Source organism: Stegostoma tigrinum, chromosome 7 (assembly GCF_030684315.1).
Source record: "Stegostoma tigrinum isolate sSteTig4 chromosome 7, sSteTig4.hap1, whole genome shotgun sequence".
Lineage (NCBI taxonomy): Eukaryota > Metazoa > Chordata > Chondrichthyes > Orectolobiformes > Stegostomatidae > Stegostoma > Stegostoma tigrinum.
The window spans coordinates 104,797,310-104,818,534 of NC_081360.1; the positions used below are offsets into that span (position 1 = coordinate 104,797,310).

At 49.1% G+C, this 21,225-nt stretch overlaps 1 protein-coding gene across 5 annotated transcripts in view; it reads left to right on the forward strand.

Annotated features, from left to right (window-relative positions):
- Nucleotides 1–21,225, forward strand: part of tns1b (tensin 1b) — a 571,744-nt gene that overhangs the window by 163,049 nt on the left and 387,470 nt on the right. For all 5 annotated transcript variants that reach the window (XM_059647607.1, XM_059647608.1, XM_059647610.1 and 2 more), the window contains exon 2: nt 7,691–7,805. In XM_059647607.1, coding sequence (XP_059503590.1) covers nt 7,691–7,805 — 115 coding nt within the window. The remainder of the gene's footprint in view (nt 1–7,690; nt 7,806–21,225) is intronic.

A 21,225-nucleotide genomic window follows, 5' to 3' on the forward strand; every position in this document is an offset into this window, starting at 1 on the left:
GTGAGTGTGTGTGTATGAGTGTGAGAGTGTGTGTGTGTGAGTGTGCGTGTGTGAGTGTGTGTATTTGTGAGTGTGTGTGTGAGTGATTGCGTGTGTGTGTGTGTGTGTGAGTGTGTGTGTGTGTGAGTGTGTGAGTGTGTGTGTGTGAGTGAGTGTGTGCGTATGAGTGTGAGAGTGTGTGTGTGAGTGAGTGTGAGTGTGTGAGTGAGAGTATGAGTGTGTGTGTGTGAGTGAGTGTGAGTGTGCGTGTGTGAGTGTGTGTGTGTGTGAGTGTGAGTGTGTGTGTGAGTGCGTGTGTGTGTGTGTGTGTGAGTGTGTGAGTGTGTGTGTGTGAGTGTGTGAGTGTGTGTGTGTGAGTGAGTGTGTGTGTATGAGTGTGAGAGTGTGTGTGTGAGTGTGTGTGTGTGTGAGTGTGAGTGTGTGTGTGAGTGAGTGCGTGTGTGTGTGTGTGTGTGAGTGTGTGAGTGTGTGTGTGTGAGTGTGTGTGTGTGTGAGTGAGTGTGTGTATGAGTGTGAGAGTGTGTGAGTGTGCGTGTATGAGTGTGAGAGTGTGTGTGAGTGTGAGAGTGTGTGTGAGTGCGTGTGCGAGTGTGTGTGTGAGTGAGTGTGTGTGAGTGAGTGTGTGTGTATGAGTGTGAGAGTGTGTGTGAGTGTGTGTGTGTGAGTGAGTGTGTGTGTATGAGTGTGAGAGTGTGTGTGAGTGTGTGTGTGGGTGAGTGTGTGTTTGGTGCGGGGGAGATCATGGTTACCTTCCCCAGCCGAAGGAGACCCCCCCACTATCCCCGTCACCATGACACCGAGAGCACAAACCACCAGACTGGAAGGTCCCAGAGCAGTAACTGCTGACTACACCTTCACAACAGTTTGAGCTCCTCTGAGGCTGCCAACCTGGGTGAGAATGTCTCCCGTGGGCTCTCTGTCCCAAACAAATGTGGTGATGTTGGGTTTTTGGGAATGGTATGTCTGCTGAGGATGGAGCAAGTCTGAGGAATGCTGTGGATGACTGCACATCTGAAAAATTCAGGATTGGCTCACTGAGAGGGCAGGCTACGGAGAAAGTGTGCCAGGAGGAGATTCCGGCGTCATCCGCAGGAAAAGGGAGACTGTTGGCTGGTAGCTCTCACCAGGAACTTGGCCTGAGCAGCTCCTGCTTAATTCTTCCACTTTGGGATCAGAGGCAGGCCCTGAAATGAAACGGCACAAGGCCGATCCCTCACCCGACTCCAACCGGTAATGTACTGTCTAAAGGTCATTGCTGAGGGAGTGCCGCACTGTCGGAGGGTCAGTACTGAGGGAGTGCCGCACTGTCGGAGGGTCAGTACTGAGGGAGTGCCGCACTGTCGGAGGGTCAGTCCTGAGGGAGTGCCGCACTGTCGGAGGGTCAGTACTGAGGGAGTGCCGCACTGTCGGAGGGTCAGTACTGAGGGAGCGCCGCACTGTCAGAGGGTCAGTACTGAGGGAGTGCCGCACTGTCGGAGGGTCAGTACTGAGGGAGTGCCGCATTGTCAGAGGGTCAGTACTGAGGGAGTGCCGCACTGTCGGAGGGTCAGTACTGAGGGAGTGCCACACTGTCGGAGGGTCAGTCCTGAGGGAGTGCCGCACTGTCAGAGGGTCAGTACTGAGGGAGTGCCACACTGTCGGAGGGTCAGTACTGAGGGAGTGCCGCACTGTCGGAGGGTCAGTGCTGAGGGAGTGCCGCACTGTTGGAGGGTCAGTACTGAGGGAGTGCCGCACTGTCGGAGGGTCAGTACTGAGGGAGTGCCGCACTGTCGGAGGGTCAGTACTGAGGGAGCGCCGCACTGTCGGAGGGTCAGTACTGAGGGAGTGCCGCACTGTCGGAGGGTCAGTGCTGAGGGAGTGCCGCACTGTCGGAGGGTCAGTACTGAGGGAGTGCTGCACTGTCGGAGGGTCAGTGCTGAGGGAGTGCTGCACTGTCGGAGGGTCAGTGCTGAGGGAGTGCCGCACTGTCGGAGGGTCAGTACTGAGGGAGTGCTGCACTGTCGGAGGGTCAGTACTGAGGGAGTGCCGCACTGTCAGAGGGTCAGTACTGAGGGAGTGCCGCACTGTCGGAGGGTCAGTACTGAGGGAGTGCTGCACTGTCGGAGGGTCAGTACTGAGGGAGTGCTGCACTGTCGGAGGGTCAGTACTGAGGGAGTGCCGCACTGTCGGAGGGTCAGTACTGAGGGAGTGCTGCACTGTCAGAGGGTCTGAAACCTGAAATCTCAATAACAGAGTGCTGGTTATTGGGAAAATGTTGGAGACTGTTCGAAGTGATGTAATTGCAGACTGTTTCGAACTGCATTAATGATCAAATAGAATCAGCAAGGCTTCATGAAGGCGAGATCATACCCCTAACCAATTCATTTGAATTCGTTGAAGAAGTAACAAGCTGAATAGAAAAAGGGGATGTAATGTCTTCCACAGGTGTATGTTACTGTGGTCATGGGTTTGGAAGATGCTTTTGTAGGACCTTTGGTGAATTTCTGCAGAGCATCTTGTCGATAGAACACACTGCTGCTACTGAGCATTGGTGCTGGAGGGAGTGGATGTTTCAGATTAATTTTGTATGTGTAAACTCTGATAGAAAATTCTGGACCTTGATTATGTGCTTGTTTATATTGTGTCTCATGTCTGTGTGGTCTCATTGGCTTGTAGCCCTTCCCTCTTCAGAATATAATTGACTTTATCCATTTTTCTGATCCATTGCAAACCGCAAGACCTTAGTATAATCTCGCAATGGGATGAGTTACAGTTGTCCTTAGATCTGAATTTCCTGATTTTGGGCCAATCTGTTTGTCCGCTTGTATTCCTGGAGCAGGAACGTGGATGTAAATCCCTGCGATTTCCCTTCTTCCAGTTCCTCTGCTGGATTTGAGAGTGCAATGTTTTAGATGCTGTTTGAAGTTGGTGATTGGTGTCCGACACTGAGATCAATATCACATGTGGATCTGCAGCATCCACACGCTGCCTCTTTCCAATTCTCTCATACTTCCTGACTCAGCCCCACCTCAGCTTATCCACTGCAGAATGCCTCACCCCTCTATGCGACCGCCTACTTGTGTCTCCTGTACCACCTTCAAACTCCTGAACGCAATTCTGTCTGAGTCCTGCTCCTCTCACAGCCCCTCTGCTCACTGACAGGCTGCACTTTGTAATCTTTATTCTTGTTTTCAAATCCTGTCCAAACCTCTTCCTTCCCGAGCTTTTTAATCGGGGCAGTGGTGATGTTGTGGGAATCTCACTGGATTTAATAATTTGGAGCCCTAGCTGTATTCTGTGGACATTTGGTGTCAAATCCAAACACAGCAGATGGTGAAGTTTGAATTTAATAAAAATTGTATTTGAAAAGCTGTTAAAACCCATCTGGTTCACTATGTCCTTCAGGGAAGGAACTGCCATACTTCCCTGGTCTGGCCTACATGTGACTCCAGACCCACAGCAATGTGGGCGACTCTTAACTACCCTCTGGGTAATTGGCAATGAATGACAGCCAGGCCAGTGTCACCCAAATCTGTGTAACAGCTGAAGGGGCTGAATGGCCTCCTCCTGTTCCTGATTTGAGGGGCTGAATGGCCTCCTCCTGTTTCTGATTTGAGGGGCTGAATGGCCTCCTCGTGTTCCTGATTTGAGGGGCTGAATGGCCTTCTCTTGTTCCTGATTTGAGGGGCTGAATGGCCTTCTCTTGTTCCTGATTTGAGGGGCGGAATGGCCTCCTCCTGCTCCTGTATAAGAACTTTAAGGGATCGAATGGCCTCCTCCTGGACCTGTGTAATAGATTTGAGGGGCTGAATGGCCTCCCGCTGTTCCTTGGCACCATGCTGGGGCCTCTCTGTATCAGGAGCAGGCCAGTATTTGTCAGTGTGGCTGAGGGGTGTTTGGTGAACAGGTTTCTATCATCAGATTGTGATTCACTGCAGAAAGCTGTAACCTGTGGGAGCCTGGGAACTGGAATGTTTCCATTAGTTACAGGCCTCCCCTTCCCCTTGATGACCACCAAGTAAACCACAGGCCTTTGGAGGTTCCCGATAGGGTTCGGGACATTGTGGCTGGCCCAGGGTCAGATTGAGGAGCAGGCCTGAATGGTGATGTCAGTGTGTCTTCTCAGAGACTGGCAATGACACAGAGAGGAATTATAAACTACATTCCCTCACTCCGTCACAAACACTCAACTGTTTCTCCTGTTCTTTTCAATCTCTCTCCCACTGACAGCCTTTACTTTCCTCTCTTCCTGTTTGCCGTTCCATATGTCTCTAACCTCTTGTTCCATTTGTATTCTCTCCTTATCTCTCTGTCTCTTCCTCTACCATTTCCTGCCTCGCTGTTGCTCTGTCTTACACTCACATCACTTTTTGACTGACAAAGAATGCTCCTTTTTCTAACTCGCAGCAATATGTTTTAAACCTCCTGTTTACTGCAGTGACATAGGATGTGTGGAGTTAGTCAGTGTGTGGGAGGAAGGATTTGTTGCTTAGGAGGTGGGGATGAGACACTGCACTGATGCGATATTGCAGACCCATGTTTTTCACCGAGCAATGCAGAGATTCTAGTGTTTTGGTTGTAGGGCCATTTATTTTCTCAATGAGTTGTGAGTCAAGCCTCCCACTGCTTTTCAATCAGATGTTTTTTTAAACAGGCACAGTGAGTTTCTGAATGGCATCCACTCGTCCTCTTTGAACAAGCACACACTTTCTTTATTCGGCCTGAGTGTTGTGCTGAGAGAAGCCTCAGAGCCTGAAGTACTGGCAGCTTTGGAGACATCACTAGGTCTGCCAGCTCAGTGCAGGAGGCTCTGCAGTTGTGCTGGGCTCTGTACATTACACTGGAGGCTGTCGCTGAACAGGGGGCATTGACCCAGACACACAGCTGAGGCATATACTTCCCAATTGAACTGTACTGATTATAACAAGGTCAGCCAGGAGGCCCTCATAAGAAGTCAATGTTTCAAATTTCGACCCTTCATCAGGACTGATAAAGGGTCCAGACCCAAAACATCGACTTTCCTGCTCCCCAGATGCTGTCTGACCTGTTGTATTCCTCCAGCTCCACATTTTATCAACTCTGACTTCCGGCATCTTTGCTATCTCTGGGCCTCATTAAATATGAGATCCCTGATTGGGGCTGTTAGATTAGATTCCCTACAGTGTGAAAACAGGCCCTTCGGCCCAACAAGTCCATACTGCCCCTTGGAGCATCCCACCCAGACCATCCCCCTATAACCCACACATCCCTGAATACTATGGGCAACTTAGCATGGCCGATCCACCCAGCCTGCACATCTTTGGACTGTGGGAGGAAACCGGAGCACCCGGAGGAAACCCACGCAGACGCGGGGAGAATGTGCAAACTCCGCACAGACGGCCACCTGAGGTTGGAATCAAACCCGGGTCCCTGGCACTGTGAGCCTGCAGTGCTAACCACTGAGCCACCGTGCCGCCCTGTTAACGTGGTCCAATCAGGGAGCCCTGACTGACAGGTATAAACACGAACAACAGGGGCTCTGTTCACTCTGACAGCTGGCTCTGAGGGAGCTGGATCAGTGTCAGGGCCTCTCCAGATGTAAATAAAGGGGGACCTGGTGATGGGATACCGGCCTCTGCGGGGTTATTTCAGAGCCCACATCCTCACGCAACCCAGGCCTAGCCAGCTAGTTCCACAGGGCTCTGGGGTGGGTGGGGGTGAGGGCAGGGTCAGAGCCCAGTTACGCAGGGTTCTGGGGGGAGGGGAGCGGGGAGCTGGGTAGAGTACATAGGGCCTCCCATAGTTGTGGGGAATGGTATAATTCCACAGAGCCCTGAAGCTGAGAGCGGGGCCCAGTCTCACAGGGCACCAGGGAGTGGGCAGGGCCTCGGTCCACAAGACCTCAGGGAGTGGGTAAAGGGGACCAGTCCCACAGAGCATTTCATGAAAAATCTTGTAATGGCCCTATTAGCAGCATTATAGATAATTAATTATAGCTATAACTATAGAACTGTACAGCATGGAAACAGACCCTTCGGTCCAACTCGTCCATGCCAACCAGACATCCTAAACCGACCTAGCCCCATGTGCCAGCGTTTAGTCCATATATTTCTAAACCCTGCTATTCATGTACCCATCCAGAAGCCTTTTAAATTTTGCATTTGTACCAGCCTCCACCAATTCCTCTGGCAGCTTGTTCCACACGCACACCACCCTCTGTGTGAAAAAGTTATCCCTCAGGTCCCTCTTAAATAGATCCCTGCTCATCTTAAACATATGCCCCTCCAGTTTTGGACTCCCCTACACTGGAAAAAAAGACCTTGTCTATTCACCCTATCCAAGCCTCTCATGATTTTATAAACCTCTATAAGGTCACCCCTGAGCCTCCAACGTTCCAGGGAAAATAGCCTGAGTCTATCCAGTCTCTCCCTGTGGCTCAAACCCTCCAATCCTGGCATCTAGACCATAAGACCATAAGACATAGGAGTGGAAGTAAGGCTATTCGACCCATCGAGTCCACTCCGCCATTTAAATTATGGCCAATGGGCATTCCACCTCCACTTCCCTGCACTCTCCCCATAGCCCTTGATTCCTTCTGTGATCAAGAATTCATTGATCTCTGCCTTGAAGGCATCTAACGTCCCGGCCTCCACTGCACTCCGTGGCAATGAATTCCACAAGCCCACCACTCTCTGGCTGAAGAAATGTCTCCTCATTTCCGTTTTAAATTTATCCCCTCTAATTCTAAGACTGTGCCCATGGGTCCTAGTCTCCCCGCCTAATGGAAACCACTTCCCAGCGTCCACCCTTTCTAAGCCATACATTATCTTGTAAGTTTCTATTAGATCTCCCCTCAACCTTCTAAACTCTAATGAGTACAATCCCAGGATCCTTAGCCGTTCATCATACATTAAACCTACTATTCCAGGGATCATTCGTGTGAATCTCCGCTGGACATGCTCCAGGGCTAGTATGTCCTTCCTGAGGTGTGGGGCCCAAAATTGGATGCAGTATTCTAAATGGGGCTAAATCTCATCTAGCTCAAAAACACCTCTCGGTTTCCTGATGTTGGAGATTCATAATTCCACTAGATGCTGCTCATCTCACTGTTGATGATACCTTCCATCACTTTACTAATGATCAAGAGGAGACTGATGGGGCAGGAATTGGCTGGGTTGGATTTGTCCTGCTTTTTGTGTACAGGGCATACCTGGGGAATTTTCCACATTGTCGGGTAGATCCCAGTGCTGTAACTGTACTGGAACAGCTTGGCTAGGGGAGCGGCAAGTTCTGGAGCACAAGCCTTCAGTACTATTGCCGGAATGTAGTCAGGGCCCATCGCCTTTGCAGTATCCAGTGCTTTTGGTTAAGAATATGGGAAGTTATTCTACGAGAATGCTTCCAGGAATGGGAAACCACAGTAATATGGAGAGATGGAAGAAGTTGGGTCTGCTGACCTTGGAGATAAGAAGGCTGAGAGGGAGATCCGAGAGACGTTTTCAAAATCAGGTACAGACTGCATAGCGTAGGCAGTGAGAAACTGTTCTCACCCATAAAAGGAACAAGAATGAGAGGATATAGATGAAAAATGATGTGTAAACAAAGCAAATGTGAAGTGAGAACATTCTTTTTCACAGTGGACTGAATGGCCTCCTGGTGCACTGTAATCATTCAGCGATATTGAGGGGGTTCATGCCGGAATCTGATGGTTATTCCCTTTCTCTGTCACTAGCCTGAAGATCATGAAGCTTCAAACTGTCACACCTTCAAAGCGAAGACTTTCAAGAAACTGAAGCCGTGTGCCGTCTGCAAACAGATGATCACTAAAGATGGAACTGCGTGCCGTGGTGAGTTGCTCACAATGACCCATAACTCTGGCCATGTTCACATCTGTGTGCCTGTCCCGTATAGCTGTGTCTCTCTGCCTAATGGCACTGACATGTTTCTGTCCCTGTCTCTCTGTGTCTATCCCAGTGGGTATATGCATTTGTATCTCGCGGTTGTCTCAGAGCATCTCTCTGTGTGGCTGTATTTACTCATTGGAGTTTAGAAGAATTGAGGTGATCTCATCAAGGCATACAGGGTTTTTAAGCATCTTCATAGGGTTAATGCTGAGTGGATGTTCCCCCTCATGGGAGAGTCTCGGACCATGGTGCATAGTCTCAGAATAAAGGGGCAACAATTTAAGACTGAGGTGAGGAGGAATTTCTTCTCTCAGAGGGTTGTGAATCTTTGGAATTCTGTGCCACAGAGAGCTGGAGCAGGGGGGAGCAGAGTCCTTGTGTATATTTAAGGCTGGGATAGATTCTTGATCAGTCGGGGAGACAAGGGAGAATGGGAAAGGGCAGGAAGGTGGATGTAAGGAATGTTGGATCAGCCATGATCCTATTGAATGGTGGAGCAGGTTCAAGGGGTTGAATGGCCTCCTGTTCCTGTTGCTTACGGCCTTATCTTTAAATGCGTTTTTTTTCTTCATCATTTTCCCTGTCTATCTCTTTGTCTTTCTCTCTCTCTGCCACTGTCATTTCTGTCTTAACCTTTCCCTTTCCATTCACCTAGCCTTTTCCTTTCCTATTTCTCTCAGTGTTTTGGAACAAGCTTGATGCTACAAATGCAAAGAGGAGATTTTACAAAAATCCCAAAGTGTGGACTGCTTTGTGCAGTGTTGGACAGAGAGTAGCAGGTCAGGCTGTGATTAATGAGATATCACGATGAATGATTGGCTGGGGAAACCTCCCTCTTTCAGTAAAATACAAACAGATAACTGCAAAGCCTGGAAATTTAAAACCAAGACAGAGATTGCTGCCAAAACTCAGTAGGTCTGGCAGCATCTGTGGAGAGACAGCAGAGTTAGCATTTCGAGTCCAGTGACCCTTCTTCAGAACCTTCAGACCCTTTTGTCACTCTCCGTTTTCAGCTGCACCCCACTTGATCCTGATCCTGGTTACTTTTCCCTGCCTTAATCCAGTGGATTCCTTGACACCTGTCCTGTCAGGCACGCTTGAGTGAAAGGGATATTTACAGTTAGAAAACTAATTGGAGCAGCTCATTCACCATACAACACAGAAAGCGCGAGGTAGGAACCCGGACATTATTGGACAATTGTTCATGAATTGTCTGCAAGCTAGTGTTATTTGGAATTTAAAGCAGTGTTTAGCAAACACATTAACTAACAGGAACTCAACCTGTCTCTTCCATCTTCCCTCGAGGTCAGTTTGGCTGGATTGCAATGCACAGTGAGTTCACTGTGAAGGACGTTCCTTTTTCAACCTCTCTCCTCACCTGGGAGGAATCACAGAATCCCTACAGAGTGGAAACAGGTCCTTCGGCCCAACAAGTCCACACCGACCCTCAGAGCATCCAACTCAGACCCATCCCCCGTAATCTACACATCCCTGAACACTCTGGGCAATTTATTACAGCCAATCCACCCTAACCTGCACATCTTTGGACTGTGGGAGGAAACCGGAGCACCCGGAGGAAACCCACGCAGACACGGGGAGAATGTGCAAACTCCACACAGACAGTCGCCCGAGGGTGGGATCGAACCTGGGTCCCTGGTGCTGTGAGGCTGCAGTGTTAACCACTGAGCCACCGTGCCGCCCCAAAGGAGTGGTGACCCTCGGTTTAAAACACCAGCAGGTGCCTCTCGCGAATGAGCCCTGTGGTCTGCTCAGACTATGGTGATGTTACCTTACACCTACTCCCCCGTCCTCTACCGGGGCTGATCCATCAACAGTGTTTGATGGCTATTGTCCTGAGGGTGTGAGGCATTTAACAGCGTGTGCGTCTGTGTGAATTGTGGTACAACACTGCCCCTGAGTGGCACTTCCCTGAAATGTCAAGATTGAAAATGAGCTTGAGAGAGTGGGAACTGCAGATGCTGGAGAATCTGAGATAACAAGGTGTGGAGCTGGATGAACACAGCAGGCCAAGCAGCATCAGAGGAGCAGAAAGGCTGACGTTTCAGGCCTAGACCCTTATCCTGAAACATTAGCCTTCCTACTCCTCTGATGCTGATTGGCCTGCTGTGTTCATCCAGCTCCACACTTTGTTATCATCGAAAATGAGCTGCATGCAGCCACAGTTACTCGGGTAGTTGAGGCAAATAAACCCCTCAGGCAGTTTAAGAACTATGTAGATGAGGACTTGCTATGCCACAGTGTACAAGGGCTATGGGCCAAGCGCTGGGAAATGGGATCAGAATAGACAGATGCTTGATGACTGGCTCAGATACGATGGACTTTGTTCTGTGTGGCTTGCCATTCAGAAAACACCTCTCATGAGGTTTTAGCTTTAAATGTTTCCTCCGAGCCAGAGTAAACATCTTCGCCTCTTAAAGGAAGTGGCAGCTTAGCAATTTGTTATTATTTTCCAAAATTCCCTCCATACTTAAAAGATCCCAATGCACTGGAAAAAGTAACAGCTGTGTTTGAGGATGTGGAGGGACAGGGAGCAAGAAATGAAAGGTCAGTCAGTTCTCTGTCCTCTATTGAGAAACGGTTATGTTGGAAGTGGAAGCTAGATATTGACACCATCATGGTGCAGTTGGGCAGAATCAACATGGTTTTGTAAACGGTATTGGATTTGGGTCATGACAGGCCCTGAAAGGGCTAATAGGAGGAGTACCATAAGCAGCATCCATTGTGATGACGTCACCTGGATTTGCAAGCAGAGCTGCTCAAGATTGTGGAGGAATGAAACCCAACAACAGATCCTTGTCAATGTCTCATAACGTTGTCTTTTATGTCAATATACTGGAGGTCATTGCTAACAGGCAGTAAACTGGACCTTGTTAGTTACAGGAGACTTTTTCAATGAGACCAGGAAGTTGTTTCACTTGACCAAGCTGTAGTTTCATGTGCTTCGAGGATGGTGGCAGCGATAGTAACCTGTAGTATAGTGTAGCTGGTTTAGCTGTAGCTATTCCATGGTGGGCCAAGGTGGGGGGTGGGGATGGGAGGCCGGCTTTCATTTAGCTGCCTCATGTAACGTGGCGGGGCTCTGAAGATTTTTCTGCATCTTCAGACTCGGTTTTAACTGAGCTGCTCCTGCAGACAGTCAACTGTGGGGAAGAGCTAAATGCTGAAGAATCCAAACTTCAATGACAAAGAGCGAAGAGTCAACGGTGAAAGCATTTCAGACCTGGTTAGAGAAGCGCTGTAACGGGGCATAGAACATAGAACAATACAGCGCAGAACAGGCCCTTCGGCCCTCAATGTTGCACCGAACTGTGAACTCTAAGCCCCTCCCCCTACACTATCCCATCATCATCCATATGCTTATCCAAGGACTGTTTAAATGCCCCTAATGTGGCTGAGTTCACTACATTGGCAGGCAGGGCCTTCCACGCCCTTACCACTCTCTGAGTAAAGAACCTGCCTCTGACATCTGTCTTAAATCTATCACCCCTCAATTTGTAGCTATGCCCCCTTGTACAAGCTGAAGTCATCATCCTCGGAAAAAAACTCTCACTGTCCACCCTATCTAATCCTCTGATCATCTTGTATGTCTCTATTAAATCCCCTCTTAGCCTCCTTCTCTCCAATGAGAACAGACCCAAGTCCCTCAGCCTTTCTTCACAGGGCCTGCGCTCCAGACCAGGCAACATCCTGGTAAATCTCCTCTGCACCTTTTCCAATGCTTCCACATCCTTCCTGTAATGGGGCGACCAGAACTGCACACAATATTCCAAGTGAGGCCGCACTAGCGTTTTGTACAGTTGCAGCATGACATCACGGCTCCAGAACTCAATCCCTCTACCAATAAAACCTAACACACCGTAAGCCTTTTTAACAGCACTATCAACCTGGGTGGCAAATGCAGGGAATACTATCCTCATGGATACATAGTAAATAGGAGCAGGAGTAGGCCATCTAGCTCTTTGAGCCTCCTCTGCCATTCAGTATGACAATGGATGATCATCCAACTCAATCGCCTGTTCCTGCTTGGGCAGTTCGGATCTTGCTGGTGAAGGGAAATACATCACCACAAGGTCATTAGCTTGTATGCTACTGAATTGGCAAAGCAGCCCCTTGGCTTGAGGACGAGCAAACATCAGACGCTCTGTGAGCAATGTTGAAATCCTCAATGGCTATGAAAACAACAGGGAAGCGAAGTGCTCTTAGCCTCAGGTTGAGCGGTGTTGTGGGCTCCAAGGGGAGGGAGGTCAAAGGGCACAAACCACGGTCACAGCCCTGGGCTGGACTTGGAACAATCGCCAGGCCAACCATTCAAATTATAACCAGTTACCTTCAAATGGACGGAGAAAGTTCAGAGACTTTTTGAAGGCACAGAAAAGGCAGGAAACCCTTCATCAATTAGCATGCCGTTAAAAGTTGGAGGCATTTATTTAAAGAGCAAGGAGTGAGAAACATCCAGGTAGAGCACCATGAAAACGGTGGCATTCATCTTTTAAAGTCAGGGATAGTGGAAGTCCTTTCATTAAAAACTGTGCTGAATGTGGGGGTCATTTCTTCATTTCTTAAAGAGTCAGGCAACACACTGTATTTACTAAAAGCCATCTGGAAACAGCGAATATTTACTACAGTTACAACTGGTGAGATTCGTTCAGAAAAATTACTAAAAAAAGGCAGGGATCACAGAAGGGGCTGTAAGGACTCTGCAAAAAGTTTCAGAACATAGAACTGTATAGCATGGTGTTGCGCTGAACGTTTACTCTCATCCTAAGGTCTATGCAACCTCCACTGCTACCTTATACTATCATCCATATGACTGTTGAATAGCCGCTTAATGCCCCGGCTTAAGGCCAACTCCACCACCCTCTCCGGCAATGCATTCCATGCCCCGACCACTCTCTGAGTAGAGAACCTATCTCTGACGTCTCCCCTATATCTACCTCCACTCACTTTAAAAGTATGCCCCCTCGTAATAGCTACCTCCACCCTCGGAAAAAGTCTCTGGCTGTCTGCTCTATCTATACCCCTTATTATTTTGCACACCTCTATCAGGTCACCTCTCATCCTTTGTCGTTCTAAAGAGAAAAGCCCTCGCTCTCTCAAACTTTCCTGTTAAGACTTACTCTCCATTCCAGGCAACATCCTGGTAAATCTCCTCTGCACCTTTTCCAACGCTTCCACATCTTTCCTGTGACGAGACAACCAGAGCTGGACACAATACTCCAGATGTGGCCGAACCAGGCTTTTGTACAGCTGGAGCATAACTTCACGGCTCTTGAACTCAACCCCTCTATTAATGAAAGCTAATACACCATACGTGAATAATGGGAGAAAATATGAAATCATCCAATAAATCTTGAGAGATCTTGATGTGCAAGTGAGAGATAATGGGAACTGCAGATGCTGGAGAATCCGCGATAACAAAGTGTGAAGCTGGATGAACACAGCAGGCCAAGCAGCATCTTAGGAGCACAAAAGCTGACGTTTCGGGCCTAGACCCTTCATAAGAAAAATCTGAAAATTCTGATGTCCCTGAAGGCGACAGCACAGATAGATAAGGTTGTAAAGAAGGGATATGGAATATTGTCCTTCATTGGCAGAGGTATTGTGTCGAATTTTGGGCCCCACACCTCAGGAAGGACATACTAGCCCTGGAGCGTGTCCAGCGGAGATTCACACGGATGATCCCTGGAAGGGTAGGTTTAACGTATGATGAACGGCTAAGGATCTTGGGATTGTACTCATTAGAGTTTAGAAGGTTGAGGGGAGACCTAATAGAAAGTTACAAGATAATGTATGGTTTAGAAGGGGTGGATGCTAGGAAGTTATTCCCGTTAGGCGGGGAGACTAGGACCCATGGGCACAGCCTTAAAATTAGAGGGGGTAAATTTAAAACGGAAATGAGGAGACATTTCTTCAGCCAGAGAGTGGTGGGCTTGTGGAATTCATTGCCGCAGAGTGCAGTGGAGGCCAGGACGTTGGATGCCTTCGAGGCAGAGATCGACAAATTCTTGATCTCACAAGGAATCAAGGGCTACAGGGAGAGTGCAGGGAAGTGGAGTTGAAATGCCCATCAGCCATGATTAAATGGCGGAGTGGACTCGATGGGCCAAATATCCTTACTTCCACTCCTATGTCTTATGGTCTTATGGTCTTATGGTATAGAATACAAAAGTAGGGACATAAGGATGAAATTGTATAAAACTCTGGTGAGGCCACAACTGGAGAATTGTGTGTGGTTCTGGTCACAGCATTGCAGGAAGGATGTAATTACTCTGGAGAGAGTGCGGAAAAGATATACTGGAATGTTACCAGGGTTGGCGAACTGCAGTGCCAAGGAGAGACTGGAGAGGTTGGGGAAATTTTCCTTAGAACAGAGAAGGATGAGGGGTGATATGATTGAGGTGTACAAACATATGAGGGGTAGAGATAGAGTAGACAGGAGGAACCAGTTTCCCTTGGCAGAGAGTTCAAGGATCCAGGACTCAGAGATTCAAGCGAAGAGGCAAAAGGATTAGGGGAGACGTGAGCAAAAATGTTTTTGCACTGAGGATGTTGGTGGGAGTCTGGGATTTGCTGCCTGAGTTGGTGGTGGAGGCAGAGACCTTAAACTAGTACAAGAGTAGTTGGACTTGCACCTTATGTGCTGTAAGCTGCAGGGCTACAGGCCGTGTACAGGAAGGTGGGATTAGAAAGTGTATCTGGGTCGGCATGGACAAGATGGGTATGAGACTCCAGGATGGTGTGTTACCTTCCTGGTGCTAGGCACAAGAATATCTCTGGGTGGGCACAGGATATTCTGAGGTTGAGCAGCTCGAGGTTATGGTCCATATTGGCACCAATGACATGGGCAGAAGGAGAGATGAGGTCCTGCAGGGGGAATTCGGTGGCAAGTTGAAAACAGGATCTCTAGGTTATAATCTCGGGATTACTTTCTGTGCCATGTGTCAGTGCTGTTAGGAATAGGCAGATAGTACAATTTAGATACATGGCTAAAGAGCTGCTTCAGGAGGGAGGGCTTCATGTTATGGGTCATTGGGATCTCTTCCAGGGCAGGTGACCCCTTTACAAGAAGGCTGGGTCGCACCTAAACCCTGGCAGGGAGGTTTCCTAGACCTGCTTGGGGAGGTTTAAACCAGAGTGGAAGGGCAGGGGGTGGGGGAAACACGAGCAGTCAGTCAGCTAGTAAAATACTGAAGAGGGAGTCAGCAACGAAAGCCAGTTTACACTAATAGGAGAGACTAGGACCTGAGGGCGCAGCCTCAGAGTGAAAGGATGACCTTTTGGAACTGAGATGAGGAGGAATTTCTTCAGCCAGAGGGTAATGGATTAATACATCTAACTGTGATGGTGTGGCTATCATACAGACTTGGTTGAGAGAGGGATAATGTTTAATGTTCCAGGATTTCTAGCGAGATAGAGAGAGAGCTAAAAGAGGTGTTGGAGTTGCATTACTGATGCGGGAGAATACCTTGAAGTGCTCATCCAACAAGGCTACGCAGCTAGAGCTCAGAAATAGGAAGGGTGCAACCAGAGGGTGATAGAAGAACAAATGAGTGGGTGGGTTATGGAAAAATGTTGTTGTGGTGGGTGATTTTAACTTTCCCCGTATTGATGGGGTTACCTGGAGTTACCTGGGGCTTGGATGGGGGCAGAATGTTTTACCTGGACAGGTGATCAAAGTTTCAGTGAGGGAGCATTGACCCGTAGAACAGTGACCATAATCGTCTAAGTTTGAAGTTTCTTATACATAAGGATAAGATGAAAATGCTAAACTGGGGGAAGGCTAGCTATCACAATATTAGGCAGGAACTGGGGAATGTAGATTGGGGGCAGGTGTTTGGGTTAATTCTACATCTGGCATGTGGCAATCTTTTAAAGACCATCTGATTAGAGTTCAGGACCCGCGTGTTCCTGTGAAAATAAAAGATAAGAATGGGAAGAGAAATTGAGAGCTTAGTCAAAAAGAGAAGAGGAGGTGTATGTAAGATTTTGGAAATTGAAGACAGATAGAGCCCTCAAAGAAAACAAAGGTAGCAGGAAAAGTGCAAGGTGATGCATTTTGGAAGATCCAATTCAAGAGCGAACTATACAGTAAATGGAAAAGTCCTGGGGAAAATTGATGGAGAGATCTGGGTGTTCAGGTCCATTGTACCCTGAAGGTGGCAACGCAGATGGATAGAGTGGTCAAGAAGGCGTACGGCATGCTTTCATTCATTGGGCGGGGTATTCAGTACAAGAGTTGGCAGATCATGTTGCAGTGTATAAGACTTTGGTTCGGCCACATTTGGAGTACTGTGTACAGTTCTGGTCGCCGCATTACCAAAAGGATGTGGATGCTTTGGAGAGGGTGCACAGGAGGTTCACCAGGATGTTGCCTGGTATGGAGGGTGCTAGCTATGAAGAGAGGTTGAGTAGATTAGGATTATTTACATTAGAAAGACGAAGATTGAGGGGGGACCTGATTGAGGTCTACAAAATCATGAGGGGTATAGACAGGGTGGATAGCAAGAAGCTTTTTCCCAGAGTGGGGGACTCAGTTACTAGGGGTCATGAGTTCAAAGTGAGAGGAGGAAAGTTTAAGGGAGATATGTGTGGAAAGTTCTTTACACAGAGGGTGGTGGGTGCCTGGAACGCGTTGCCAGTGGAGGTGGTAGAGGCAGGCACGATAGCATCATTTAAGATACGTCTAGGCAGATGCATGAATGGGCAGGGAGCAGAGGGATACAGATCCTTGGAAAATAGGTGTCAGGTTTAGGTAGAGGATCTGGATCGGTGCAGGCTTGGAGGGCCGAAGGGCCAGTTCCTGTGCTGTAATTTTCTTTGTTCTTTGTTCTTTGAAAAGGACTTAAATATAGAATTATGTGGGCTAAAAGAGGTTGTGAAATGTCTCTGGTGATCAGGATTAAGGAAAATCCCAAGGTATTTATACATTTATAAAGAACAAGAGAGTAGCTAAGGAAAGGGTAGGACCTGTCAAGGACAAAGGAGGGAATTTATGCCTGGAGCCAGAGGAAGTGGGTGAGGCCCTTAACAAATACTTTACATCGGTATTCCCAAAGGAGAAGGACATGGTGGATGGTGTGTCTTGGAAGGGATATGTTGACACTCTGTGGCATGTCAATACAGAAAAGGGGCAGGTATTGGTTGATTTGAAAAGCATTAAGGTTGACAAGTCCCAGGGCCTGATGGGATCTATCCCAGAATGCTGAGGGAAGCAGGTGGGGAAATGGCTGGGGCCTTGTTTGAAATCCTTGTATCCCCTTTAGTCACAGGAGAGGCCCCAGAGGATGAGAGAGTATTCAACGTTATTCCTCTGTTTAAGAAGGGCAACAGGGAGAATCCAGGAAATTACAAGCCAGTGAACCTTAAATCCATGGCAGGGAATTTATTGGAGAAGGTCCTTAGGGATAGGATTTAATCACATTTGGAAAAAAAATGGACTTATTAGTGACATGCAACATGGCTTTGTGCGGGGAAGGTCGTGTCTCACAAACTTGATTGAATTTTTTGAGGGAGTGACAAAGATGATGGATGAGGGCAGGGCAGTGGGTGTTGTCGATATGGGCCTGAGCAAGGCCTTTGACAGGGTCCCTCATGGCAGGTTGAACCAGAAGGTGAAGTCACATGGGATCCACAGTGAGCTGGTTGGATGGACACAGAACTGACTTAGTTACAGAAGGCAGAGTAGCAGTGGAAGGGTGATGTTGTGGCTGGGGGTCTGTGAGCGGTGGTGTTCCACATGGACCAGTGCTGAGACACCTGTTGTTTGTAATGTGTATAAATGATTTGGAGGAGAATGTGGGTGGCCTAATTAGTCAATTTATAAAGATTGGGGAGGATCTGTGGATAGTGAGGAGGATTGCTAAATGATCCAACAGGATGTGCAAATACTTTAGAGCAATTACTGAAGAAAATTTTGGACATTAATGTAACTACAGAATAAAATATGTTCTTGAACAAATTTGACAGAAGAGTTCAGCATCTGGGGAAATCCATCAATAATTTCATTCATAGTTGGCATAGATTAGAGCAGAAAAATAACTGGAGATACAACATCATAATTCATCAGAGGAATAACTTTTTTGAAAGTGCTGATGAATCTTTATCAGATTTATCACAGCCCAAAGAAGCTTGAGTCGAGAGAAAACTGTTCTGATGTTGATCAAGTCTGAAGCCAGGAAGAAACACTTCTCAATCTTAAGAGTAGAAGGTCAGTGTTGAAACAGGAGATTAGAAGAGTCTGTTCAATTCTTTTGGTATGAGGGAGCTGCTCCTAAAACTGTACAGGACAGTAATCAGACAACAGCTGGAATACTTGGTTAATAAAATGTGAGGCTGGATGAACACAGCAGGCCAAGCAGCATCTCAGGAGCACAAAAGCTGACGTTTCGGGCCTAGACCCTTCATCAGAGAGGGGGATGGGGAGAGGGTTCTGGAATAAATAGGGAGAGAGGGGGAGGTGGACCGAAGATGGAGAGAAAACAAGATAGGTGGAGAGGAGAGTATAGGTGGGGAGGTAGGGAGGGGATAGGTCAATCCAGGGAAGACGGACAGGTCAAGGAGGTGGGATGAGGTTAGTAGGTAGCTGGGGGTGCGGCTTGGGGTGGGAGGAAGGGATGGGTGAGAGGAAGAACAAGTTAGGGAGGCAGAGACAGGTTGGACTGGTTTTGGGATGCAGTGGGTGGGGGGGAAGAGCTGGGCTGGTTGTGTGGTGCAGTGGGGGGAGGGGACGAACTAGGCTGGTTTAGGGATGCAGTAGGGGAAGGGGAGATTTTGAACTGGTGAATTCCACATTGATACCATATGGCTGCAGGGTTCCCAGGCGGAATATGAGTTGCTGTTCCTGCAACCTTCGGGTGGCATCATTGTGGCACTGCAGGAGGCCCATGATGGACATGTCATCTAGAGAATGGGAGGGGGAGTGGAAATGTTTTGCGACTGGGAGGTGCAGTTGTTTGTTGCGAACTGAGCGGAGGTGTTCTGCAAAGCGGTCCCCAAGCCTCCGCTTGGTTTCCCCAATGTAGAGGAAGCCGCACTGGGTACAGTGGATGCAGTATGCCACATTGGCAGATGTGCAGGTGAACCTCTGCTTAATGTGGAATGTCATCTTGGGGCCTGGGATAGGGGTGAGGGAGGAGGTGTGGGGACAAGTGTAGCATTTCCTGCGGTTGCAGGGGAAGGTGCCGGGTGTGGTGGGGTTGGAGGGCAGTGTGGAGCGAACAAGGGAGTCATGGAGAGAGTGGTCTCTCCGGAAAGCAGACAGGGGAGGGGATGGAAAAATGTCTTGGGTGGTGGGGTCAGATTGTAAATGGTGCAAGTGTCGGAGGATGATGCGTTGTATCCGGAGGTTGGTAGGGTGGTGTGTGAGAACGAGGGGGATCCTCTTGGGGCGGTTTTGGCGGGGGCGGGGTGTGAGGGATGTGTTGCGGGAAATACGGGAGACGCGGTCAAGGGCATTCTCGATCACTGTGGGGGGAAAGTTGCGGTCCTTGAAGAACTTGGACATCTGGGATGTGTGGGAGTGGAATGTCTTATCGTGGGAGCAGATGCGGCGGAGGCGGAGGAATTGGGAATAGGGGATGGAATTTTTGCAGGAGGGTGGGTGGGTGGAGGTGTATTCTAGGTAGCTGTGGGAGTCGGTGGGCTTGAAATGGACATCAGTTACAAGCTGGCTGCCTGAGATGGAGACTGAGAGGTCCAGGAAGGTGAGGGATGTGCTGGAGATGGCCCAGGTGAACTGAAGGTTGGGGTGGAAGGTGTTGGTGAAGTGGATGAACTGTTCGAGCTCCTCTGGGGAGCAAGAGGCGGCGCCGATACAGTCATCAATGTACCGGAGGAAGAGGTGGGGTTTGGGGCCTGTGTAGGTGCGGAAGAGGGACTGTTCCACGTAACCTACAAAGAGGCAGGCATAGCTGGGGCCCATGCGGGTGCCCATGGCCACCCCCTTAGTCTGTAGGAAGTGGGAGGAGTCAAAAGAGAAGTTGTTGAGTGTGAGGACGAGTTCAGATAGGTGGATGAGAGTGTCGGTGGAGGGGGACTGGTCGGGCCTGCGGGACAGGAAGAAGCGGAGGGCCTTGAGGCCATCTCCATGCGGAATGCAGGTGTACAGTGACTGGACGTCCATGGTGAATATGAGGTGTTGGGGGCCAGGGAATTGGAAGTCCTGGAGGAGGTGGAGGGCGTGGGTGGTGTCACGGACGTAGGTGGGGAGTTCCTGGACCAAAGGGGAGAAAATGGAGTCCAGATAGGTGGAGATGAGTTCGGTGGGGCAGGAGCAGGCTGAGACGATGGGTCGAGCAGGGCAGGCAGGTTTGTGGATTTTGGGAAGGAGATAGAAACGGGCCGTGCGGGGTTGGGGAACAATGAGGTTGGAGGCTGTGGGTGGGAGGTCCCCTGAGGTGATGAGGTCGTGAATGGTGTTGGAGATGATGGCTTGGTGCTCGGTTGTGGGGTCATGATCGAGGAGGCGGTAGGAGGTGGTGTTGGAGAGTTGGCGTCTGGCCTTGGCGATGTAGAGGTCAGTGCGCCATACTACCACTGCGCCACCCTTGTCTGCGGGTTTGATGGTGAGGTTGGGGTTGGACCGGAGGGAGCGGAGGGCTGCCCGTTCTGCGGGGGAGAGGTTGGAGTGGGTGAGAGGGGTGGAGAGGTTGAGGCGGTTAATACTTGGCACTGTTTTAGGGTCCCTTATCTAAGGAAAGATAGACTGGCATTGGATGCAGTCCAGAGAAAGTTCATTTGGCTGATTCCAGGCATTGGGGGACTGTCGAAGAGAGAACGGGACCCAGAACCATGGGACACTGTTTTATAGTTTGTAGTTGTTCTTTCAGACAGAGATGAGGAGAAGATGGACTCAAAGGGCAAATAGTTGAAGGGTGCCTTCTATACGATATGCTGCTGTGAGACTGCATTACTTTCAAACTCAGTTTCAGAAGGAGGTGCAGTCAGCGGCTTGAATAATTTTGAAACAGATGTTGTCGGTGGTATTGAAGTGGGTAGAGCATGAGGCTGGGTGGGAGGTGGGTGCAGAAGCAGGGAGGGAGTGAGGGTAAGGTATTGGAGAGAAGATGGTGCCACTGACCCTGGCTGAGTCGGGAAGGTCATCTTCCTACAAACCCTGGGCATTCCTTCAGACACTGAGCTTGCACCGACCTGGGTGGGGGTGTAACCTGGAACTGGGCAGGATGCCCCCCATGGCTGGTCGTGGGGGTGTTGTGGGTTGGGGGAGCAGGAGAGTGTTGTATCTCTGCACCATTCAATCTGCCTGGAACTCCGGGCTGCCCTGTCTGGGACAAATGACAAGAACTGAGTGGGGTAGCTCCAGACTGACAATGCTCCACTAAGA